General features: G+C 42.9%; 1 protein-coding gene across 3 annotated transcripts in view; it reads right to left on the bottom strand.

Moving 5' to 3' along the window:
• HIP1R (huntingtin interacting protein 1 related) overlaps window positions 1-26,751 on the bottom strand; it is a 67,555-nt gene that overhangs the window by 17,506 nt on the left and 23,298 nt on the right. For all 3 annotated transcript variants that reach the window (XM_083717006.1, XM_083717007.1, XM_083717008.1), the window contains exons 2-18: window positions 23,691-23,754; window positions 22,819-22,961; window positions 21,546-21,602; window positions 20,139-20,219; window positions 18,311-18,387; window positions 17,449-17,510; window positions 14,705-14,845; window positions 11,028-11,085; window positions 10,442-10,517; window positions 10,010-10,150; window positions 8,607-8,668; window positions 7,501-7,573; window positions 4,687-4,870; window positions 3,839-3,927; window positions 3,320-3,436; window positions 2,700-2,801; window positions 55-249 (exon numbers count right to left, since the gene is read on the bottom strand). In XM_083717006.1, the coding sequence (XP_083573132.1) occupies window positions 55-249; window positions 2,700-2,801; window positions 3,320-3,436; window positions 3,839-3,927; window positions 4,687-4,870; window positions 7,501-7,573; window positions 8,607-8,668; window positions 10,010-10,150; window positions 10,442-10,517; window positions 11,028-11,085; window positions 14,705-14,845; window positions 17,449-17,510; window positions 18,311-18,387; window positions 20,139-20,219; window positions 21,546-21,602; window positions 22,819-22,961; window positions 23,691-23,754 (1,722 nt within the window). The remainder of the gene's footprint in view (window positions 1-54; window positions 250-2,699; window positions 2,802-3,319; window positions 3,437-3,838; window positions 3,928-4,686; window positions 4,871-7,500; window positions 7,574-8,606; window positions 8,669-10,009; window positions 10,151-10,441; window positions 10,518-11,027; window positions 11,086-14,704; window positions 14,846-17,448; window positions 17,511-18,310; window positions 18,388-20,138; window positions 20,220-21,545; window positions 21,603-22,818; window positions 22,962-23,690; window positions 23,755-26,751) is intronic.

Here is a 26,751-nt window from a genome sequence, read left to right on the forward strand (position 1 = left end):
ACACACCCGATGGACCAGCCTCTGCTGCCAAGACTCCGTTTCTCCCTTGAGTACCTTTTCCAAGAGCTTCCCTTGCAGCTCCTGAACTTCCTTTACTCTCTTCTCTGCTTCCTGGCTCAAGAGCAGCTCCTTTTCTTGGATCAGGCCCTTTGTCGAGATGAGCTCACAGTCCTTCTCACTGACCACTTTCCTCAGTGTCTCCTTCTCGGCCTGGAGGGCCTCCAGTTGGGTGTTGAGGTCTGAACCGGCCTGCATGGAGGACAAGCGACCTGCTGGCTCACAGCTTCATTGCCCAGCTCTCCCGCTTCAGCTTGGCCCCACCCTCTCAATCACCTCCCCCTGCTAATGCGGTTTTTCACATGCTCATTGTCCTCTTCAATGACTTGGGTGGGAAGGCTTAAGAGGAGTTTCCTCCACCTAAACCACATGACCAAGAGGCTTAACAGGTGAAGGATTTGAGTTACAAACCTCACCCTTTGGTGAATTTGGGACAAGAAAAATGGGCTGTTTTAATCCCAGCTGGTTATTATCAGAGCCTTCCAACAATTTGGTGCTCCAAACAAACACCAGTTTGGGGGGGCCACTAGGTGGCGCATCGGAAGATGGCTGACAATAACATCTCTCCGACCCACACGAGGTAATTTGGAGGCTATGATGGGGGTAATTAGCCTCCTTAACCCCACCAGGATTGTGGTGGGGACGGCCCTTGCCTGCTGTGTCCTATACCACCCCCGAATTTGTGGGGGTGGGGGCACTAGGCACAAAGCCCTCCTGTGGGATTTCGGCACTCCTTGACGCCATCCCTGATTCGCGCCGCTAGTTGCAATGATCTTTAAAAGAAACAATTTGGACGAGATTAATTGCACATGCATCAAGGAAAAAGGGGAGTAAAGACTGCTGACAGAAGAGATCTCTGATAACAAGACAAGAATAAAATATGAGAAGATACGTCAAGATACGGTACGACAAATGACTGAGGGGGGAGGGGGGAAAACCTGCCTTTCCTTTTTCTATGTGATTTAACAAGAATCCCCTCCCCTAATGAGTCAGAAATTAAGGACTTAAGTTGTGGATTTAAGGCTGTGTGGAGATAAACTTTCGATCCAAAGCAATGTTTCAAGATGAAGCTGGAAAGCTAAGAGTTTTGGAGTGACGCAGTTAAAAATGCCGTTGCCATTTTGGGAGGCATTGTTGGAGCTCTTGGGTCTGGGAGGAGAAAGAGAGAAACAGAGTTGTTTACATATCGTGAATCAACTTTTTGGTGGGACTTAAGAGCGACAAATGCCAAAATTTACGATGGAAAGAGTGATGTTATCTACGAAGGAGATATATGGAAACCATCTGGACTTAGTGGAGGAACGGGAAATCCACACAGGAATATTATACTTGCTATCGGCTTAAGGAGACTAACAGAAGAGATCGTAAAGGAAAAAGAGAAATTATATGAACAAGATATGATGTGGCAACACCAAGATAAGACTGGATAGAATTATGAACTTTGTTTGGACTAATTGGGACTGATTTGGACATTAACACAGTAATAAGAAGATGATCGGAATCCCCCTTTGGATCTTGAAGTATGGGTTCCCCCAACAAAATTTAAAAATTTGGCTTTGTAATTTGGAATTTATGCGATGTGATTTAATTTGATGTGATTGGCCAGTTAATAAAAATTATTTAAAAAACAAACAAACAAACAAACAAACAAACAAACACCAGTTTGAGTTCCTCTTCCATCCCCACCCCTTTGTCTTTTTACATCATGGCTTTTTAGATTGTGTTATTTCTAATGATTTTCAAGCTGCTCCATGAGCCTTTGCAACTAAAGAGCTGCATATAAATGCTGTGAATTAAAATGAAGAAACAATAAGCAATAAGCAGTCTAGTATCTGGGCACATCAAAAGCATGAGATGAGCTTCGCTAGAGAGTAGTGGAGAGGGTTCTCAGGGGAGGCACAACCAAAGCACCCTTAACATTGGGACAGTGCAAGATGAGCCACCTAAGGCAAAGGATTGTGCACAGCAGGGCAGCAAAGTGGAGACAGATGCCTCATGGCTTTTTGCAAGACAACCCACAGGAATACTCCCACTGCTCTTTTATGAGAGCTCCCACTATTTTATTTTATTTTATTTTTAATGCTGGCTTTTATTCCGAGTGGGTGCTGTTTTAATCTGATTTATTTCAGGATTGAAATCCCACTTGACTATACCTACATGTGCTCAAGGCGGCATACAAAGTTACAAAAGATACATGCAGTCAAACCACCTAAAGTAGAACTTGGAAACAAAACAAACAAAAGCAATATAATACAAACACTATATATATAATTTAATATAGTTGTCAGCTGACTTCAAAGTTTTCTAAATTGAAAGGTGTCTTTAAAAAAAAGTTATACATAAATCTAACTCACAATGCATGGAGTTCTTTTGAACTAAATCATACTCAGAGCAGACCCACTGAAATTCATGGATCCAAGTTAGTCATGCCCATTAACACCAATGGGTCTACTCTGAGTATAGCTAACATGGGGTATAACCAATAAGGAGCTGTCCTGTATAAAAAAGTTACCTCTCAGTGGCTGATACATCAGAGACTCCTCAGTAGAGCCAAGCATCATGTGGGAAGGGGAAACCACTGCAAGATTTTAACTCTCAGCCCCACAAACACCACAGGCCACAAACGACCCCAGCCTGCATACCTGCTTGGAACGGCTGAGAGACTGCTGAAGCTGAGCCAATTCCTCTTTCTTAGATTCCAGTTCTCTCTTCACCTGCTCCATCTGCAACATATGATCTTCTAACTGCACAGAGGGAATCAAAGAGAAAGTGCATCCTTGTAAACATGTGCTAACTTTTCAGATGCCTCTGAGCAAATCAAGGTGGTGTGTGCCTGAGTTCTTAACACCACTGTATTTTGCAGTGCACCTAACTGCACCCTCCAATATCTCTTTTTTAATGTCAACAAGGGGGGAGGAGCAGGAATCAGGGGCCTGGCACTACAAACTTGGGACTCAAGCTTGCTGAGCCATCCCTCAATTATGTCCTGAGCTGTGCCCAGTCTCCATGGTCACATTCACACCATACTGTTAAAGCACATTTAACACACCCTGAGACCTGTAGTTTACCCCTCACAGGCCTACAATCTCAGCACCCTTAACAAACTACAGTTCCCAGGATTCCTTGGGAGAAAGTCAGGTGCTTTAGATGTTTAGTACCAAACATTATCTCAGCCACCCCTAGATCAAAACACCTACTCAGCAGTTTCTGAAGAGGGAGAGCCCTGCCCTGTTACAGGGGAAGAGAGATCAAAGCAGCAAACCTTCATTTCTGACTCCCGTTTGACTTGGTCCATCTGGAAGGCCAGCTGCTCCTTGACTAGGGCAACCTCCTCTTGGCTCTGTTGGGTAACTGTCAGCTGCTTGGCCGTGTCTGCATTCTTGGTATTAAAAAACATCAAACATATTTTAAGTATCATTTTGAGATTGCAGGGATAGTCTGTATGGTGCCTGGGTCCCTTCTAATTCCTGGGCCCTGGATCCAGCGAGTACCATTGCTAGTATAGCAAAAGAAGTTGCTCTGTGCCTGAGAACAAATGGGTGGGCCACAGGATGGTAGTGAGAAAGACAAAAAGCCAGAGTTGTGTGTGCGAGGTGAGCTAGAAGCAGGCAGAAGCCAGAGACTTAGAGCTATGCTTGACTACTGCTGGAACCGAAGGCTGTGACTAAGAGAGAAGCCAGCCCTTGTGGATTGTGAATGCGGAGGTGCCCTCCCATCTCCTCTTGCATGGCAAATACCCAATGGAACAGTGTGTGAAGTTGGCAGCCAGCACTGTCATTACCTTTCTCAGGAGCTCTGCGTGTGTGTTGATCAACTCATTGTGCTTCTCTTTCAGCTTGATGTAGCGGGTTTCTGTGGCGCTGGCCTTCTCTGGAAAAAGGAATGAGATTGTCATGAGCTGCATTCTCAGTCCAACTATTGAACCTTGGAAGCCATGGTGGGCAACCAGCTGCCTAGAAGAGCCTGTCCCAAGGAACAAGCGGCCTGCATGACAGCAAATGGGTTGTGGGTCCTGCCTTACAGATGACTGCCAACAGCCGTTCTAGCTTCCACAGGCTGCAGGACCATGAAGAAGTAATTTGTGCCATCAAAAACTGCTTTCCGCTGGTGGCCTGTTTGGGGTGGGTGTGTCAAAACTCAGGCAAAGAACACATGCTTTTTTATGCAGATAAAGCAGTCAGCAACATTTTCCAGTTAAAGGGACACATTTCCTTCTGGGCAGCCTTCCGCATGACAGTGGTGGCTGGGGCCACAGACAACAGCAGGCAGAGGAACAAATGTGAATCGCTACTTCTGTATAGAAGGCTAACTTCTGCACACACTTGCACACCCCTCTCTTTCCTCCATCCAGAGAAGGAAGAAGCAACATCAGAGCCCAAGGTCCCATTCCATAACCTAGTAGAAACACTCAGGGTTTGAAGCAGGGCCAGTGAGGGGCCTTGGGGTAGTTCCAGGGGCCAGGCAGAGAAATTGGAGGGCCATATCTGGACCCCAGGCCTGGGGCTCCCCATCCCTGAGGTAGACAGTACCAAGTGCACACTCCTTAGCACAATAAATAGGATTTACTTATTATTGCTGTTTGAAAAGCACAGGTCAACACACAACCTGCTTTCCAAAGGCACCACCTACTTTCTGCTTCTAGGTAGAGCCCTCGACTCTTGTCTCCCTCCAGCTTTGCCTTCTGCAGCCTCTCCAGCTCATCCCGGAGCTGCTCGTTGTCCACCAGGGCCTTCTGCTTCTGCTTCCGCTGCTCTTCCACCTCCGCCTCCAGGCTGTTAATCTGGGCCTTCAGCTGAGTGATGTATCTCTGAGCCTGAGTATTGCAGCAAAACACATACAAAGCAATGGCTATAATGATGACAGCTCGTGTGTTACCTGCAGGATGCTCTTGTGCCCTTTGCTTCTGGGCTTCCCACACAGGCATCTTGCTGGCCACTGGGGGAAGCAGCAAGTGTCAATGTAGTGCAATGGTAAGAATGTCGGCCTGGAACCAAATCCTTACATGGCCATAAAGCTCACTGGATGCCAATCACCAACTCTCTGCCGAATTATTCAAGGCAAGCAATGCTCATTTAGCACTTGACATACAAAATCTCACAAGCGCCTCTTCCCTACTCCCTAGCAGTAAAAATATAAAAATATAAATAATTATCAGTTTACTTCCTTTTCATAGCACCCAAAGTAAGACATCTCACTTAAAAAAAAAATATTTAATCATTTTTTCGATAAAATCAACCGCAAAAGACACATGCAACAAAACCATAATAATAATACAATTTGACAATTCAGATTTGAATACACTGATATATCTATGACTACACCTTTTTAAACAATATTTTCTCACCTCTCTCTCCTCCCCCTTCTTCCCACCACTATCCGCCTTATCACTTAAATTTTCGTTCCAGATTTCTTCATATTTATCCATTCTTATTTTGCATCGACATGCAATTCATTCGTATGTAGCTAATCTGTCCATATTATCAATCCATGTGCTCAATGAAATCTTTTTGCGGCTCTTCCAATTCATCAAAACAATTTTTTTTTTGCTTCTAATATAGCATGGTACATCCATTTTTTTTGACCCCTTGAAATCTCCAACATTTCTGGAATATAATTTAGAATTAAATTCAGTTCCCCTAAATAACTATTTCTTTTTATTACTCTTGCTATAAATATCCTCACCTCGCACCAAAATGATCTTATCACCGGGCAGTTAATCAACATATATACTGAGTTCGCCTTTTTACTCCCACATCTCCAGCAGTTGTCTGCACTTGTTATTTTCTTCTGGTATAGTTTTGCTGGAGTCCAGTGGACTCTGAATATTATTTTCTGTTGAACAAGTCTTAGTCTTAGATCCATAGAGGCTATTTCTGTTGATTTTATACTTGACTCCCATATATCATTTGTTATCTGTACCCCTAACTCTTCACTCCATTTTTGTTTATCATATTCTAAATCATTTTTCTTCCTGTTGAGTTGGGTTTTATATAGTGCAAGTATAGAGTTTTTGTTTTTGTTGCAGAGGTTAAACCTTGTAGCAGCATGGGTGTTTCCGATGCTGCTATAGCGTCAGGGCCAAACTGCCTTTCCAACATATGTTTTAATTGGATGTATTGCCATTTTGTTTCACTGGTTAATCCATACTTTAGTTGCAAAGTCTTAATATTCCATAAATTTGTAATTTTCATCAATTAATTGATTCAATGTCAAAATACCTTTTTTCATCCAATTTTGCCAAATTATTACTTGATTTCCAATTTTTAATTTTGGGTTGGCCCTTATTGTTAACTTCTCATGCTGACAGCGGTCATCCTTATTATTTTTATTTATATTCATTCAAATTGTTATAGGTGCTTTAATAGTCTCCAGGATAATAGGATATTTCCTAAAATTGGAGCAGAGTTTAGTCCACCCTACAAGAGGTTCAAATAAACTATATTCGAGAGTAGCCCAGTTGGGATTCCTGCTAAGCTCTCCAATAATTTGTCTTACTCAGCAAGTAAGCCTGGTGATACAATTCCAGATTTGGGAACTAACTTCCTTAGTTGGAAGTTGCATTTTATGTAGTGATATTTTTGGTGGCTTTGTACCCCACAGGCACGATCTAAATAGTTGATTTATTTTTTGGAAGTATAATTTGGGAATATACATTGGTAATCCTCTAAGAATGTATAAAAGCTTTGGAACCACATTCATTTTGAGGACATTAAACTTTCCCCAAAGGGAGAGGTTTAGAGGAGAGGTCCCCGCCTTTCAATATCTTTCAATATCGGTCTTTCTCCCTGTTTCCAATATATTTCTCTTAGACTTAGTAGGCTTAATTCAATTTTTTGAGCTAGTATATTATTCATTTCTAATGTTTGTTGTTGTATTCTTTCATATGTAACCTTAGATGGGTTATTTGCTATATTGCCCCATAGTGTTTTTAAAGAACTTTTTAGATTATTTTCTTTTAATCTTCGCAGCTTGGTCTTGTTGGCAGAGAAGGAAATTATCTTCCCTCTGATGTCAGCTTTATATCCTTCCCATTCCATCAGTCTTGACATTGAAGATTTGGAGTTATTTTTAAAATATATTTGTGTTTCTTGGGTTATATATTAAATGAAGTTTTTTTCATTTAATAATGATATATTAAGATACATCTCCTCACACCTTCCTGGCTTTTAGATAAATTATATTCCAGTATTACTGCTGAGTGATCAGCTATAATGGGAATATCAATGTCACATCAGCTAGTAAAGGGATGTAATGATGCTGATGTTAGAAAGAAATCAATTCTATGCTGGGAATTATGAATTCCTGCAAAATATGTATATGCTTTTTCCTTAGGATGATGCAATCTCCATGAGTCCACTAAATTCCAATGTATCATAGTTATTAATTGAAGTAAGACCTTTCACTTTGCCTACACACACAAACACACAGAGTACCCCATGTTACCTCAAGCTTAATCCTCTCCAGCTCTGCTCGAAGAAGATCAACTTCTTTCTTCAGGTTTTCAATTTGGAGATCCCTGAGGGTTAAAAGGTTTTAAAAACTCAAGAATGCTCTGAGTTGATGTTGTATAGTGATGAAGAGCTATGAGCTCAAGGCTTCCAGGGAAAATCTCTCCTCTGCTGCAAAAGGCTTCAGAGCCTCTCCTTTTCTTTGTCTCAGCCTCAAACCACCCACCTCCTGCCAGCAATACTGGGATAGTGGGGTCTGTAACCAAAAAGTTTCAGTATGGAGTACCCCCATACTAGGTTCAAGGTGTGTCCTCTTCTAGGGCAGGGAGGACAAACGTTTTATACCAAGTGACCCACAGTATTACTTTGACATGGAACATGTGGGCCATTTATTGCCTTGTCACAAGGGGGGGTGAGTGGGTGGGTGGGTAAGGCCAAAATCTGATGCCCCCAAGCCAGCTAAGTGAGGCGCTGGGCTTTGGGGTCCCTCACACCTCCTTTCCAAAGCTGGGAAAGTGCCAAATAGGATTTACGAAGGAGGAGGAAGGACTCTAGGACCCTCTCAGAACCCTCATGCCTCCTCCCCAAAGCCCAGAGCCTCACGAGGGCTGGGGGGTGGGGGCATCCACTCTTGCCAAGGGCCGCCAAAAAAAGGCCTTGAGGGCCAACTGCACATTGGACCACCCTGTTCTGGGGTACTCCATTTCATCTCACCACCACCCTCCAACAGTCATCCTGTATTTTGCACCCACTGACCAGGTTCAGTTCCCACTGGGCTGTTCTGCCCCACATGCTGCCTAAAATTCCACAAATGTCTGCAAACCTTTGGTTGCGAATCATCAAGGAACTATCTCTTCCTTGGGTAATGGGTTTTACTCTTTTGGCTACATAAACAACAGCGCTGTGAGATATGATAATAATGATCTACTTTACAGGACTGTTAATACACATACAACTTTTTCTGTTAAATAGTCCGAATGTTGCATAAATGTTAAACCTCATTATTAAGATGCCAGCTTAAACACACACACACACACACAGAGAGAGGGGGGGGGGGCGGAGAGAGAGAGAGAGAGAGATTTTGCTAATAAACACCCTTACCTATCATCTCTTATTCCATTGGGTGGTCCAAAAGTCTGTTCAAATATATCAGATGACACATTCTGCAGAAACAAATATTAAAAAGACTGACAATAAAGGGGAAGCTTCATGTTTATGGCTATATGGTATAAATGTTTTGTATTCCTAGGGAGATACAGTATTACATCATTTTATTTATCATGTATCTACAACTAAATAAAATGCACTATTGCACACGGAACTGTTTCTGCAGCACGCCTGAGATCGATTATGCTTCTGAAAGCTCCTCTGTGTGGAAGTACTGAGATGCCACAATGGTAAAAGAATAAGCCATGGAAATGTCAGCATGACCCTTGAAACAAGTGCCTTCCAACCCCTGCCCCCTGGCCACTCTTGCCTTCCCTGAGAAAGTGGGGCTGCACCACACACTGACACTATTTTACCATATGGGGTGGACAAAGGTGCCTTTATTTTTCTTCAAATGCTGTGTTGCAGAAGTTGGAGCTGTCATGCTGGATTCCAGCTCCACAGCTATTACTGGGAAGCCCACATGACCATGCATTGCCTCCCATGAAAAGATGCCAAGCTGAAACGCCCCTGGCCCATGCATGGCCCTCTGGGTTCTGCAGGGTTCCCAGACCTGCACCTCCTAGACTGGCCCTGGCAGCACTTCCAGTTCGGCCTGCAAACGTCATCACATAGTGAGCAAACATCAGCAGCCAGGAAACAACGAACGAAAGCAAAGCTCCATTTGGAATACATTGCAATCACTGCCAAGAATTTGGTGTGTCCAATTTTTACAGCTTTGTAAATGCTTTGCCCAAGCACAATGGCCAAGTTTGTTTCCTGGCTTTATTCCAAGTGCAGCCAACACACATCTCTTTCTTTCCTTCTTTTTAAGCTTAGCCATCCTTTCAACTTTGTAAGGCATTTCCAAGTCTGCTAAGAATAGCATCTTAAAACCATTTAAAAACGAAACGAAACGAAGAACCACTTTTCATAGGGAAGGGATGCAGCTTGGTGTGAGGTTGGGCATCGTTTTTCCTATACCCACCGCACTTCATCCAATTCCTACTCTTTTTCAGATATTTTTTTCCTTAAAGCAAATGGTGTGGTCCCACCCAGCAAATGCACTAAAGGGGGAGAGGAGAGAATTGTCTTTTCCAGTTCCTACAGCCACATTCCCTCATAAGCACCTTCTAGTGGGGGAAGGGGCAGTCTTTGGTAATCTTTCATAATATGGCTCCCTGTGCAAGGCCAGAATTGCATCCCCCACCCATGGATCTTCTAAGTGTTGTGCTCCCTTAGCTCAGCACCTTGTGTGGGGAACAATCTGCACAGCCCTAAATCCAGTGCTAGTGGGGGTGCACCTAAAAGTGGTGGGTGGAGCTCACCACTGCAGAGACCCCCTTAGCATTTCTCACCTGTTGCTCCACAGTCGGGGCTGTACTGATCTCAATCAGGTTCTCTGGCTCTTCGTCCTCAGGGGCTTCTTCTTCTGGGATCACCACAACAGGCTTCACGTGCTCGGCCAGGGCTGATGCCCGCAGAAAGTTAGGTGGGTTCTAATGGAGGAGGAACAAAAGGAGTCAGGCACATTTACAGTGCAGGTGAAGCTAGATGGCACCCTCATAAATGCAGCCTCACAAATACACACCCAGAGAATGGATTGGGCAGACAGGTGCTTTCTCCCTTTCCGCCCCCCTCACACACACAGTGAATTTCTAGGGTAAACTAGGGTAAATTTCAGGAAATGCTTTACAAATAGTAGTAGTTGGGGGCATTGGTAGTGGGTGGCCTAGCCCCAGATTGTCAGGGTTGGGGAGCAGGAGGAGAAGGCAGAAGAGAGACTGTACCTCAGGCAGCCGTGGGATCTGGATGAGCCGCTTGAAATACAGCATGTCCGATGCTCTTTTGAAAAAGCTTTTGAGGCTACAGAGAGGAGAGGGGAAACAGAATTGTCAATACTGAAACCAACAGCAAGGTGGTCTGACTCTTAAGAACACAAGAGGAATCCTGGTGGATGAGGCAAGGGACCATCTACTCCAGCTTCATGGTTTCCACGATGGCCAACCAGAAGCTGTGTGTCCAAGAAGCCCACTAGTAGGGGTGGTGTTTTCTGAAAATCTTAATGGTGACCTTAACCACAAAGATTTCCATTCCATCCTATGTGATGTAGTTCAGCCCAGGCACAGATTGAAAAGCAGGCCACAAGTCATTACCTGGTTTTCACCAGAGAAGGGTGTATATATGCTTCTTTTAAACTTTTCTCTCCTATCTCTAAAATAATGTTTTACAGTGCAGTCCCATGCATATTTGTTTGTTTTTTAATAACTGCTTTTAAAATATGCTTTTAGCTGTAAGCTGCCTCGAGTCCTGTCAGGGGGAAAAGCGGATTAAAGCTAAATACAAAAATAAATATCATTCTAATTATTATATTACCTGCGGAACTGCTCATGGAAACGGTCACGATGCCCTTGCAGCGTATCAGCCGGGAGACCTGAGGAAGACAAAAGAAAGGAGCGGGCTGTCCAAGACTTTAATGGACCATTTGCCAAGAAAGCCCACACAGGGGTTTGAGCCAGAGAAAAGCACACCTGGCACCCAAGCAAGGCTTTCACAATCTGCTAGGAACATATGCCTAGTCAGGGCATTGGTCTATCTACTGTACTGCCTACACTGACTGGCAGCAGCTCTCCAAGGTTGCGGTCAATGAGTGTTCCCAGTTCTGCATGGATGTGCTGGAGATTGAACCTGAAGCCCTCTGCATGCAAGGCAAATGCTCTGAGCTGCAGGTTCTGAAAGTTTGGGAGAAGAGGACGAGAAGCACTTTTGGAAAAGTCATGGTTCCGAAAGCAGAAGGCCTGGCAGCTATTCCAAAGAAAAACTCCCTTCAGCTCACTGATGGTTTTAGACCCTAACTGGAGATACCAGGGATTGAATCTGGGATCTTTTGCATGCAAAGCAAGCAATGCTACTAAGCTTTGGTCCTTCTGTTTTCATCTTTAAACACATACAAGTGAGCTGGATTATATGATTCCCAGAAAGGAAGGTGGCTTCTGGCTGCAAATCTTTTATTGCCTTTACTCTTTTATGTTTTCTAAAATGCTTTGAGAGTATTTTTAAACAATCAAGCAATGTATAAATTTTATGAAATAAATAATATGGCTGATTTAATGCCTGGCTGTTGGAACTCTTAAGGAAGCACATCGTTCACAATCAAAATAAGCAGGTCTTTCCAGGCTTCAGTTTCTCCCTTGCACACCCTCTCTCTCTCTATGGCTTCAGCAAAATTAATGCAAATCTGGCCAACTGTACACAAATATGCTTAATAATCCTCCGGCTTTCCTTAGCATAAGTCTTGTGCAAAACTTATGACCTATTTAAAGGTTAGTCCTGTCCTTCTGGGAACTGAATCCTGGTTTCAGAAAAGCCAATGGCAGGATATTCCTAACCTCCCTAACGGAAGGTGGAATGAAAACCTGTGAATGCTGGTTTCCCCCCTAGGGAATCCCTTTTTAAAATTAAAAAGAAGAAAGAGAGAAAGGCCACTGTAAAGAAGGAAGCTAGCGAAGAGAGATCAAGAAGGGGAAGAGCAGATAAATATCAGCAGGGATTTCTCTCACATACATCAGCAAGACAGATGTTATTATTACCCACTTTTCAAGTAAATTCTTTCTCATTGTGGAATACAAATAACAGGCTCTACATAGCCTTAAAGGGCGGTCTGTATTATCTTAACCGCCATTTTGTTCAACTCCAGTTCCCACCAGTTCAACCAGCAGAGTCAGAGATGATGGGAGCTGGTATTTAGCAACATCTGGAGGGTATGAGGTTGGGAAAGTCTGGACTATATGGTTTATTGATTTTGAGTGTTATTTATGGCTTTGCTTTTTTTAAAGAATACTATCCATAAACTCCATTCAGAGCCCATTTGTTTGGCAGAAGAGCCTGAAAGAATAAGAGGTAACCAAAGGCTAAAACCCTTGAGCTGCTAGTATGGCACAGCTACTATGCTGTGAACTGTGAAATCTTGAGTTCAAATCTCACCATAGCTGTCCCACCAAAAAATCCCATTTCCCACATATCCTTAGGCAAATCAGTCACTCCCTCATACTCTGCAGAGGACACAGCAAAGCTATTCTCCAGCCAAGTATATGTTGGTGAAAATAGCATATAAAAGTACAGAATTTTAGAGGAAATCACTGCAAAAATGATTGTATTAGGTAAAATTGTATTAAAATGTGTATATCTGGAGAAGTGCACACTAAAATGATAAATTTTCATTAAATTCATTTTTAAATAATCCAAGCAAACTGATGTGGAAAGGAAGGAAACTGAGCTTAAGCCTGTAAAAATGAGAAACTGACTGACTGGTTAAAGACCATGATTCTCAGAGCAGATAGATGTTCAGCTCAGGGACTAGTTTTCAATAGTGAGCTGACAGCTGACCCTTCCACACACCTGATTCTCCCACCCCAGCCCCCCAGCTATTTTAATTTTACCAGCCTAATTTAGAATGGGAGGGAAGCCTTTTTGTTGTTCTTGCTATTGTTAAAAACCAACCAGAAAACCCCAGAAAACATGGATGGGGGGGGGGAGCAGAGCAATAATATCCAGGTGCTTAAAGGAAGATTTAAATAAAGAAATCAGTTTTCCTTCAAGCATTTGGAGTCTGTTTCTTCTGATTTTTTCATTGCTTTGGGGAAAGGCCAGAGCTCAGCAGTTAGTGGTACAACATCTGATTTGCATGCAGAGAAGGTCCTCCTTGGTTCAGTACTCAGCACCTCGAGGCAGAGCTGGGAAAGACTCAGTGCCTTAAATCCTAGAGAGCCACTGCTGGGCAATATTGACAATACTGAACTGGATGGGCCCATGGTCTGACTCACTCCCTATGTAAACTACTGGGAGCAGCAGCAGCTGGTATGGCTTGCCAGACAGCATCACTGCAGGGGAAAGGTCAGCACGGTGCAAATGCACTGTTGAAGCCAATCCAGTGCTCCCAACAGTGTGTTTGCACCATGTCAACCTTTCCCTCTCAGTGAGCCGCAGTGACAGGAGGTGAGGTAAGCCATGTGGACCAGGGAGTCAGAAACCCTATGGCCTTTTTAACTGTGTGTGTGGGGGGGTGTTATTGTTTCTGTTTGTTATTACGGTATCTATTTTTGTGGTTTTATATTGTAAACTTCCATGTGATTTTTAGGTGGAGGGCAGTATAGAAATTTAATAAATGATGATGATGATGAGTACTTATCTACTGCAATCCATCTGGTGATTTTCTAGCAGACCCCAATCAGCTTTGTGCCCAGCCCCTGCTGTGGGGAAGGGCCACAGCTCAGTGACTCATCTTTTTATTGAGAAACCTTCGCTGAACATCTGAAGTCCTCCAAAACTTCCCTGATCAGAGTGCAAAAACAACTTGAACTTGTGAGCCCAAGAAGCTGCCTTATACCAGCTCAGACTCTTTGTTCATCCAGAATTGTCCACTATGACTGGAAAAAATCAACCAAGAGAACTAAAATATTTTATTACACCATATGCTTTCATGAATTAGAGTCCATCTCATCAACTGCATGAAGTGTAATCCTTGGTTGCATTCACACATGCACACAGACAGTGATAAGGGATGAGGAGGGTCGTAAGGAGGTAAGGTCAGAGAAAAATTAAATACAAAAAGTACAGAGAGTGAGAATTCAATGAGAGGTAGAATGCAGTGACAAGTGATGAAACAATTGAACTGACAACGGGGAGTTAATTAACATCTGGAATGGGAAATGAAGCCACTGTCTCTACTCAGCCACAAATGAATAAGAGTTTAACTTCTTTACAAATTGTGGTTTAGCAGTTTCCTTGTTCCAAGTATGGCCACCTTAAGAGCAGTGGCAACATCTTCTGGTAGACTGACCCCTTCTCTAACTGGCTGATGAATTTCTGGTCAGCCTCTTTCCCATCACCTGAGATTCTTTCTTTAACTGGGAGACGTCAGAGACAGAACCAGAGAGAACAAACCTACATGCAATTCATCTGCCCTAACAACTGAGCCATGGACCCTTCCCCAAATGTCCCAGAACTGCACCAGAACCATGGTATGCTACCACACCCCCACAAGAGCGACTTACAGGAATGGAGCTTGAACATCAGCTTCACAGTGTAATGGTAGAGGTGGCTGCAGTCTTGGATCACTTGAATGAGGGGAGCCAGCCGGCACTGAACTGCTGACATCTGGGAGACAGCCATGGAGGTGTTGAGCTGTCTGAAAACTGAACAGAGGAAAGGAAATTTCAAATACTGATTTGAGGCCTGTTTTTATTGCACTTTATTGCCTTGAGTATCCTCTGTGGATGGAAAGCTGAGACTGAGATGGTGCCTTTAATAATAACAAATACAGCTGCTGCTGCTGCTGCTGGATTATTGGAATGTCTCTGGATACCCCAGTATCTGTGTGCATGTTCTTAGAATCATGGAATTGTATGTGTGTATGCTTATTTATATGTAGGTTTAAAAATTAAAATAGAGATTTAAAATACTATTTAGATGAACATTTTGGTTTCGACCTTCCTCAGCTGAAACATTTAATTAAACAGCATTATCTCTCTCTCTCTGTTTGATCATTTGTTTTTCATATATTATTACTTAGTGTTTGAGAATGTACTTACAGGAAACAGGATCTCTTCATCTGCTGTTTGGCTGCTTCTAAGATTGTGTGTGTGTGTGTGTGTGTGTGTGTGTGTGTGTGTGTGTGTGTATTCTATATCTCCAATCAATTAGTCCTAAACACAACTAAACAGCATAGCAAACAAGTTGGCAGTATATACACCTCTGTATGTGTGTGCCTGTGCATATTTAAATAAAACCAATGACACATACACATGCTTATGTGCATAATACATAAAAATCAAATGGGAAGCTTAACTGAACTTTGCAGCTTATATAAAATGGTGCATTCTTCCACAACTGCTGTAACCAAGTCTAGAAAAACAGAGATGTAAATCTTCTAAATAAACAACCTTCCTTGTTCTGGGGCAGCATGCCTCCAATCGCCAGATGCCAGGGACAAAACACAGCAGTTGGCATCCTCCTTCACACCCTGCAGCAAGATTGGATAACGTATTTGGCCAGTGGAGGCTGGTCTGTTATGGCAAACGGAGCCCTATCAACATCAATCTGCACTTAGTCAGTGCTCACCTGCCTGCCTTCTTAGTTGCAAGTGGCTCAGGGGGTGACCTTGATAATATCAGCTTCCTCTTTAGTCTCGGTATTGCCCATGTAGAACTTGGCAGGGAGGAGGGTGGGGAACAAACTAGAATTTGTTGGCCTGCCTGTGATTGGCTCTGGTTCCTCCTGCTCCATCAGTCCCAAAGAGCACCAGTCACCACTTTATTTGGCAGATGGGGAGGAAAATCTATGGGGGCTTTTGTTTGGAATCCAGCAGGGAGATTCCTAGTTTCTGAAATTGTTAACATCTGAGGTTATAAAAGGCATAGGACAACTGGCCTGTTAAAGGAACCAGTGCGCACCGGAGGACTGTGATTTCCCCGTTACTGAACTGGCAGCTTCAGCTCCTATCACCTTTGTTTACTCATGTTGCTGCTGAGCAGGACCAAGCACAATCTTCTCAGATTATGAAAGCTTTATCATTAACTAGGAGTGCACACAGCCTTGCCTGGCAACAGAAAGAATACCAGGACATTCAAAAGACTAAGAGCAGCACAGTCATAACCTGCAACACCCCAAGGTAAGGCCCATTCAATGCTCTGCGCCAAGAGAAACTGTGCTCAGAAATGCCACATGTGGAAGTCTGGGATGAGAACATCATTGCCTTGGTTCCTGCGGAAGAGAGGCTTCTGCCTAGCATTATCACAGCAAATAGCTAGAAATAATGCGCCCTGATGGCTAGGAGGAGGAGTTTCTGAACCTGTCTGTAGGTTCTGGGCCAACAGAGGGCACATCCACTCTTATCTTTGCTCTTTCCAGGCATGGTTCATTATTTAATGCTCCATGTCCAAGCACTTTTTTTTTCTTTTTTGCTCCGGAGCTTTCCCTATGAAAACGCACTTTTTAAAGCTCAATTGGAGCAAATGTTACACTGTGGAAAACCTGAATTGACATTTCCTCCAATTCAACTTTAAAGAGAGTGTTTTTGTTGTAAAAGCTTAGGGCAAAAAGAACACACACTTGGACACAAAGCACTAAAGTGCAGACCTCTATCTAGAAAGAGCAAAGCAAAAAGTTAGCGTGAGTAAGTTGTGAGTTGTACTTTGAGTGATAATAATAGTAATAGTAATAATGATAATAATAATAACAATAAATTTCTAAAGGAGTATTAACACGTTTGTTGGCTGGTAGCCACAAACCAGCAAAGCCAGGGTGGGGCAGAGACAGTGCTCTGCCTCTATTTATTGGAGAATTGAAGCGAAGCCGACAAAGAAAGACGTCTGAGGGGTTTTGTTTGAGAGGGAGGGTTCCAAAAGCATGCGTAATTTACACAGGTTGCTGAATTCAGACTGTCTTTGTGCAGAATATGTACTTTGAAATTACACTAGCATCCACAAAATATGCTAAGGGATGCCAACCTATCAAACAAACAAACAAACAAAAACAAACAAACAAACAAACAAGCAAGCAAACTAGTAGTCTGTCTTGCTCCTGTACTTTTAGCAGCCATTTGATCCACAAATAACGCCTATGGCTGTGTTGTGGAAAGCTCTGACTCTCACTTTCTGCAGCTGCTGCTGTTACAATCATAGGAGTAAGCTAGAACTTTTGAGTGGGGGCACTGTTGACAATCCTGGAGCACACACAATTTTATGAGCAAAAAGAGAGAGAAAGTTGGAAACAAAGGAAGGAACTGAAGTCAGCTTACCTGATTCTGCCAGTTTGAGTTCGCAATCCATGTAATCAAACATCTCAACTGTGAGCTGAAAGCTATAAAAAAAATATTTTTTTTAATGAGAGACATAAAACAAGGACCATTGACTGTCAAAATATCCTGCCATTAGCCTGCCTTTTCAGAAATGGTATACCATGTTTTTAAAAATCTTTTGTCTCCTCCAGGTGATAATGGACTCCCATCAGCCCTAGCCAGCATGGCTGAGACACACAAACCTCAAAATCCATGGTTTGCCTGCGCATCGGGGAAGACACAAAGTCACAGCTTGGAGTCTACACAATGGATAGAGCAAGCCATGGTTTGGCATTACATCTGAATCAACCCGGAGTGATTCCTGGATGTTGCCTACATTTCAGCTGGTAGGCATGGGGGAATCTCTGAAGCATTCAATGGCCAAGAAAACATGGTCCCATTCCTGGGCACCTAGACTAAAGGGGTGTGTGAAATGCCAAGAGATAATATTAACTGGGCTGTCCCACAGCTGCAAGAAAGAGGCTTGCTCAACATTCTGGGAGCTCATTGAGAACATAGACAGATCTTGTTGAGTGCAAGAGCAATACTGTGCCTCTACTTTTAATCCAGAAGAATAAGAACCCCACAAAATTGTAATCTAGGTTTCGGAAGTTTAGGCAACACTGATCTGGCAGGATCAGTTAATATCAGAACTCGGCAGCCAAGGAGCTACTTGGGCTCCTATCCAAAGCATCTTTAATGAGGTACATTTCACACTTGGGACACTCCATTTGTACCCAGGGAACAAAGGCAGCCATTATGCTTTGTGGAAGATGTCAAGTAACCAGAAAGGTGGGGGACTGGGTGGGCCGGGGAAACTTACATGTTATTCACATCTGTTCCCGCAGCCTTTTCTAGCACTTCGTCAGTCACTTCCAGGCCTGGGGGGAATTCTGGATGCTTTGGGAGAGAAAAATAAGAATTGGCATTCATTCACTAGGAGATGGCTGCCTTGCCATAACCAAACCCAAAGAGAGACAAAGAGACACAGAAAGAGTGGTAGAGCACCTGCCTTGCTTGCAGAGAGTTCCAGGTTCAATCCCTGGCATCTCCAAGTAGGACTGGAAGAGGACTCTGTCTGAAACCTTCAAGAGCCACAGCCAGTCGCTGTAGACAATACTGTGCTAGATGAACCAAATGGTATGACTCACACACTTATCTTTATCCTGTTCTTTCCAGGCACGGTCTGTGCCTTAAAGCTCCGTCTGAGCACCCTTTTCTCTTTTCCCAGAGGTTTCCCTTCAAAAGCCCACTCTTTAAAGCTGAGGTGCAACAAACAGCAATTCAAGTTTTCCCCAGATTGCCATTTGCTTCAATTCAGCTTTAAAGAGCAGGTTACTGCGGGGAAACCTCCAGAGTAAACAAAAAAGGCACTCAGACACAGAACTTTAAAATGCACAGAGGAAAGGTAAGTGTAGATAAACCTTAGTGTAAGGCTGCTTTCCTTGTTTTGCCCACATGTCCCCAGTGCATTCACACATTAGGTTAATTCTCATGCCCAGAAAAATATTTTTACTTGGCTATTTTACGATAGGATGTGGTTGTAAGAGTGGATTGTTCAGGGCTACATATTAAATTAAATTTTAAAAAATTATATACCACTTGATTGTAGTAAAACATCTATGAAGTTTATAATAAATATTTAAATTTTCAATAAAAAGATGTTAAAATCAATTAAGAATATTTAACATTTAAAATTAATTAACATTAAAATAGATTAAAGCATGTTGCCATCTACATGTCCGGATAGGATTAGGATAGGGTGCCTAAGCAAAAAGAATAGTGAAAAGAATACAGCAAAGGCACCTGCCTGAAGTCAACATGGAGGGAGTTCCAAAGTGTAGATGCAGCCTTACTAAAATATTTTCTTACAACTGTGGAGTGAGTATTATGTATTACCTGTAATATGAACTGAACAATGTGATTCAGCCAAAACACTGAAAACACTGCCTCTCTCCAGAAAGGTAATGGGGTGGAGGCCAGAGCTAAGGTGCCATCTGGCAGGGCAATGGCTAGAAACAGTAAGTGGAATGCTGAACTGAGCTAGGAAGAATCTCAAGTTTACCAGATTTTCAGTACTAGTTCCCTAACCCAACACAGTTTAGAACCCCTCCAGACATCCTTTTCATTGAGCATTCAAGATGCATCTGAAGAAAAGATGCTTCATCTCTAAAGAAGTACATATCCTGTAATTTCCTGCAAAAGTTGTGCTTACAGCCCCTCTGAACAGCAATAATGTGGTAGCATTGGAGAAGCATCACAGAAAATAAATCTACTACTAATGCACTATTATTCTGTCAATAACATGTTTGCCAAGTACGTCCACAATGAAACACCAGTCTGGAGGGACTCTAAGCAGAATCCCAGCTGGGAGACAACCACAGTTTAAGGCAGGTCGGCATGCCTTTCAACCCTTGTAAGTCAGACTAATTTCCTTGTGGAGGTCCACTGCAAACAGCGACAGTAATCTTTCCTGCTTGACGGGAGGGAGAAACAGGCAGTGGGAGGGACCTCCCATAATGCCCATGCTGGGATGCAGCTCTTGGGGTTGAAACTAGATGAGCCCCTTCCCACAAACTGGAGAGTAGCAACCCTACAGAAAAGACCGCTGAGTCGATAAGGTGTGCAGGAGCTGCATAAACAGAAATTACCTTTAGATGGAAGGAGATTTTGGTGAGCAAAAGTTTGGTATAAATGTTTACAAGCTGGCCGTATCGATCATGTAGGTGGCCCTAACAAGGAAAAATAAAAGTTTCATTAAAAGGGATTGGGGGGGGAGAGAGTCAAGTTTATTTGTTTATTTTTACATTTATATCCTACCTTTTCTCCAAGCTCAAGGTTGCTGTACACAGTTCTCCCCACCCAACAATCACCTTGAAGTGAAGCTGAAAGATGGTGGCTGGCCAAAGGTGACCACTGAGCTTTGTTGCTGTGTGACAAAGCCACTTCTGACCTCGGGAGGAGGTGGTGTTGCGGGCTTCACGCCCCCAACACTCAGGCAGAGGCTGGCTCCCAGCCCCACGCGATCAGGGGAACCCTCTGCCGCGTCATCCCCCTGGCCAGCCAATTGGCTGGCTCAGGGTGTGTGGCTTGCCGCATTTAAGGCAAGCGCGGCAGAGGAGCTTCCTCTTTGCCACCGATCAGCTGGGGAATTTCCCACCCACCCTTCAAGGTTTCTCCTTTGACCTTGCTATGGACTTCGGTTGGTCACTGTTAAGGGGCCTGGTAGGAATTTTTCCACTTGGCAAATTGGCACCAGCCATTTGGCTTTTTCGCCTACCTCGTAGCAAATCGTCACAACTTCCGTGGTTTGGCGGTTAGGCATTGCTTGGGGTATTGTTATGTAGATGAATGGGGGGGAGGAGCGCCATCACCTCCCCCGGTTACGAAGGGTAGTTCGGTAAAGGATTCCAGGGGGAGTAGCCCCGTCCGAAGCCTATGGAAGCCAGGGCCCAAGGCACGCCCCCGAGCGGTGACCCCAGGGGAGTGCCCCCTGCTGGTGTTAACCCTTCCTGGCCTTCAGGCAGACAGACTGAAGCCGGATAGTCGATTAGATCTAATGCCTAAGCCAATACCGCTCATCACCTGTAACCAACAAATAATGGTGTCTTGTGTCTTTATTTCTACTGGGGGGAGGCGGGAACTCACCACGCAACTTTGAACCCTGGTCTCCCAAGTTCTAATCTAGCAATCTAACCAATACACCACATTGGCTCTCTAACTCCACGGGCTTAGATCAGCAACTGATAGCCTCAAAACAAAATCTGTCTCTTGGGAAATGACATTTACCCCGCTCCCCTTGGAAACTTAAAAAGCCACGATAAGACTATAGATCAGCAGCGCCCGGTCTTCAGGGAAAGATGGAAGGTAGCCATACCACCCCCGCCAATTCCACACTTCCAGTTCAAAATAACCCCCAACAGGGCAGACCAGGCATAGTTGCTGATCAGGGATCTTTGTTCTATATCCAGGACAACATTTGAAGAAAGTGTTCTCAATCCAGTATAAAATTCAAAGAAGTTGGAGCATCCAGCTGCAAGCACATTTCTGGAACTCACCCACAGGTCTCCAGTTTCTCGGATGTTACTTCGATATCGCTGACAATCTTGAAGAACCTAGAGAAGACAAGAGTGTGAAGAAAACTTAGGAGCACAAGAAAATTGGCCACATCAGAAATTCAGGACCTGTTTTCCAAAGGATATTATACTGATCCCTCCCTGTCCTTCCACAAAAGGTCAACCAGGCTTAATTAATTAATTTTTATTTTTTACAAGATTTATGGAACACTTAATAAAAAAATCTAAGCAGTTTACATGAAATAGAATATTCATTAAAAAATAGCAAAAAAGTTTTAAAAAACAGTAGATTTAACAACATTATCAAAATACAGGTAAAAATAAACAGATTTTGAAAATGAATGTACATGATGAAATTACATGTCTGAGTAGGCTAAACAAAAGCAAAAAGGTTTTAGCAGGCATTGGAAACACTACAGCAAAGGGACCTGCCTAATACCAATAGGCATTCGATAGGGTTAGAAAGAAGTGGAATAGGAATTAGACAGTATCATACAACCCAGAGGATGGGAAACTGCTTTAGGAACCACAAAGAATGTTTATTTAGGTTTGAAACTGAGACTGACCCAGCAAAAATTAATGTTTCATGTATACTGAACTCTACAATGTAAGAAGGCAACACCTCATACAGATAGATGTTGGAGGTATAATGCAGAAAAGGTCTAATTGAGGCACACGATATGGACTTCTCCAATGATCTAGTCTTCGGCATATGAAGTTGTTGTCTGTATCAATTTAGTGCTGGCAATATTCTTGGTATTTGCAGATGCATGTACTTTTAAATTATATTCCCATAGTACAGGGACTAACAGCAGAAAAACAAAAGAGGATTTTGTGAGCCTTTATGGACTTATACTTTGAGCCTGAAGGATAAACACCCACTGTATTATGTATTGGTCTGGCTGAATCTGAACATGTTTCCTAAAAGCACCCACCTCATGTGGAATCCTGTTTGGACATCTGGAGGGCGATCTCGACATATACACTTAACTAACATATACACTTAACAAGCTTAAGGGCAGTGACAGGTCTTAATAATTGACAGAGGTTGCAAAATCCAGCTTTTCTTGTCACACCATCAAGCTATTGGGGTGAATAATTTCTGGACATAGTTTCTGTTGTTTCCTCAATCACAGTGTACACACTGTCCCACCTCGAATGTCAGCTACGTGCACAGTTTCAAGTATATTGCCTCTTCTCTTCCATCAAAGGTCTTTTTCACACTGGTTGAATGGAAGGAGGCCAGCAAACTTACATTTGGATGCCCATCGCGGAGGACTTTGTGGAGAACATGGCAAAACTTCCAGCTGAGGATGGCGCTGCTGGGCAAAGGGAGACCAATTGCATATGACCAAAAAGTAAATGCTCCTTTCTCATGATGAGTCCCCAGAATAATTCCTTCATGGGAGTTAAGGGCAGTTTGAAATTCAAGGTGTTTAAGGGGGCAGGGAGGAAGGACGACGAAACATGGCCACCCTCCTAAGAGACTTTCCCATCACCAACAATGGAAAAACAGCCCCAGAAGCACTTAGAAATATTTAAGCGTTGAAGAAAAGGTGGGGTATAAATGTAATAAATAAATAATATTTATCTTAATTTCTACCACAGCTTTTGAGTCACTGCTCTGAACATCACAATCAATAAAGGATTGTCTTCTAAATAAAGACCATCATAAGTAATCCTGTATTCTGTATTCACCAAAATTTGATAGAAATATGTTTGTTTTCAACAGTTTTTATGGAGTAAAAAGGATAAAGGATTTGATTTTTAGCATTGCTGAGTTTTCCTCTTGTGATACACTCTTTGGCTTACCTCATCTTCTGATATGCAAGTGGAAAAAACTCACAGCAAATGGCACCCAGAACATGAGGCATTACATATTACAGAGGAAGAGGAGGAAATGAGACACTGGTCTGTCATTTTTGGAAGTTACTCTGTAAACCACCAGATAGTATATTCGTTACTGAATGTGTACTTATTAAATGTCTACTTTAATAAATTTGTACTTAAGTGTACTTTACGAAATTTAATACTTTATTAAATTAGTGTTATTATTAAATAGCACTAATAACAAATTTAACTTAAGGAAGCCAAGCAAACAAGTGACGTGGTCGGAAAAAAGGATACTGCGGGCATGTTTCTCTTTGACTGGTGCTTCCAATGTGTTGATTGCTTTGCTGATGCTCATAGCCTGGGAAGGGGAGAGAAGCCAGGATTAAGAATAGCACTGATGTTTACATTTCTAGCAAATACAATGATAAGTTATATGGAATCTAATTATCAACTAGTAACAATGACGATAACACTATGACTAAGTGCACAATCCCACAGGATTCCTACATCTAAAATAAAATGTATAAATGGCTTTTTGGTGACAGTACTCACTGTTACAGAGTCCTGGCACCTTTCATCAGCTGCGCATGGCAGCCATTTTGTGCTCGTACACAAGCCTCTTATCAATATATAAGTACTGGGAGCTCATTTTTTACCACAAAAAGCACTGAATATATCAAAATTGTCAGTGAGCCACCCCAATAAATCAGGGGTGGGAAACGTAAGGTGTTTCTTGACTCCAATCCCTGTCAGCTCCAGCCAGGATAGCCAATATGCAAGGATGATGGGAGAGGTAGTCCAACAACATCAGAAATGAATTTTATGGCAATACTGTCACAGCTAGATGGGTAGGGATGACCAATCTTCCAGTGAGGCTTATCTGCTGTTACTGGTCATCTAACTGAGGTATGCCCAAGAATGTTCTGAAGAACCCAAGAGTTCCCCAAAAGAGAGTGTGAAGCCCACTGAGCTTGATGATCACATCACACTCCCCAACATCCTGTATCCAGCATTAGGCAGCCACTTATTGTACTTCTGTGAGCCCCTGAGCAAGGTTTGGAGACAAAAAGGTCCTTCTCCAGATCTTGGATGACAAATTGCCTTTCAACTGTAGCCCACTGATGAAAGAGAACACCCATACACACTATTTTCTGCTCTTCACTCTCACACTGTACGAATCTTAGCTTCTCATGTCAATGTTTCGAAGTGTGCATTTTGAATTGAAATACTTATCCTGGCTGAACTGGAAAATCAGGCAGCAGGTATGTTTGTGAATTTAACCCAAGGAAATACAAGAACAGATGGAGCTTTTTGATAAGACTTGGGGGGGGGGGGGAGGCAGCACCATTCAGAATAGTTAAGCATGAATTCAGTGGTCCTGTGCTCAAAATATTCCCATTTCTGAATTAGAAGAAAAAATACACCCAAGCATATTTGCCATTCTGTCATAATGGTTAGCATTTTGGGCTTGGACCCAAATTCAAATCTTAGCTCCATCACAAATCTCGATTTAAGTGACGTTAGAGCCACTCACTCTCCTTCTAAATTAATCCCACAGGGTTGCTGCAAGAAAAATAAAATGAGATATTCCCACATACATTGGTTATATCTCCTTGGGGGAAAGGGAAGGATACACGACACACAAAAATAATTCTTCGCACTGCAAAGGTTAACATAGGACTTTAAAAAATATTATTCCAGTAAATTACATCCAGGGAAAATACCTCAGAGCTGTATAAATGTAACTCTTCCCTCTATTTTTTTTAAAAAATAGCTTTCTAGGCCTCATGCTTGCAGAGAAAACTGTAATGCTCAAAGTATACATGGACACAGAATCAAGGAGATGCATTGACTCTCGAAGGGTTGCAGAAAACATTTGCATTTACAAGAATGAAAGCTGGCATCTACTCCTGGGTACTATTCAAGATGGCCGAGTACCACCCCCAGGCTAAGATGCCTTTTTTGGGGGCGGGAGGCAGGCAAGGGCTCCTGAGCTCATGTCCTGCTTGGCCACAGTAGAAAATGGGATGCTGGACTCTAGATGGGCCTTTAAGTCTGATCCAGCAGGGCTCCTTTTGTATTCTATTGCTGAGCAACACCAGAACATCTCTTTTTGGCCACAATTCAGGAAACATTTCTAACAAAGGTCTGTGTGCCAAAAATAATCTTTCAAGCTGGTCTCACGGGGTGCATCCCCCACCGAGACAGAATTACCACCGGAGCAATGTTCATCAGGGCAGATTTTTACCTAACCTGTCATTAAAGCATCTTCAGAATCCCCCATGCTTCTGGGAGTGGGGTGGGGATAAAACACTGAAAGGTGGAGCAAGCTATGTTCTCACAGCAAAATGAGAACATTTTGCTTCACGTCTCTGGTTCTACAAATGCTAGAAACTTTGGTTAACTGAAAGCAGAGGATTTTGAGATTATGTTCATCTGACATGTGGGACTGCTGCCCCCTCCCCATTCTCTCACACAGACACACAAAATGTCTCACTCCATTCTAAGCACCACTCCAATTGACATTTTATTTATTTATGAAAACACTGAGATGAATTGAGATCAACCACAGATACCCTTTCTTTCTATCCCTTCAGGTATTAACAGGGTGACAATGAGCCAGGAAGCCTTTTCTGGGCTGGCACCCTCTGCCTAAGGAACTCCCTGCCCTGAGAGATTCATATGGCTCTGTCACTGCTTGAGTTTAGACCAAGAGAAGGTGACTGTCCCAACATCTCCCAGCAAGATACCTGGCTGGGAGAGGAATTAAACCCAGATTTCTATGGACCACGTCCAAAACATTATCCCTGCATCAGGATAAATTTCCTATTAAGCTCTTTTTAAAAATATATATATGCAAAATCCTGTTTTCTACCTTAAGGACAGGACTCTCACAATATTGCTGCAAAAAGTCAAAGCAGCTGCAGCAGCCATCTTAAAACATTCATGAACCAAGAACAAGACGGGAGTAACTGATACTAGAATATCCTCCCCAGGGTCACTGTAACCTTAAAATTCAGTGTCAACAGTAGGACTACAGGAAAGACTAAAATATTTGCAGTGGTGGTGTTAGTTTCTAAAAAGGATGCTAAATACCGATGCGCCATGAAAGAGATTTATAGAATTTATGCATGCTTTGGGTGGAGAGCATAGCTGTCAACGTTTTCTTTTTTTTTAAAGGGAAATTCCCTTATTCTGAATAGGATTCCTTGCAAGAAAAGGGAAAAGTTGACAGCTATGGTGGAGAGAATTTATTCTTCTTCTCTCTCATTACACTACAACTTGAGGTCGTCCAAAGAAGCTGAATGGCATGGGATTCGGGGCAGCCATCTTCACACAGCATGTGATTAATTTA

This window comes from Podarcis gaigeae (genome assembly GCF_964106915.1).
Source record: "Podarcis gaigeae genome assembly, chromosome: 16".
NCBI lineage: Eukaryota > Metazoa > Chordata > Lepidosauria > Squamata > Lacertidae > Podarcis > Podarcis gaigeae.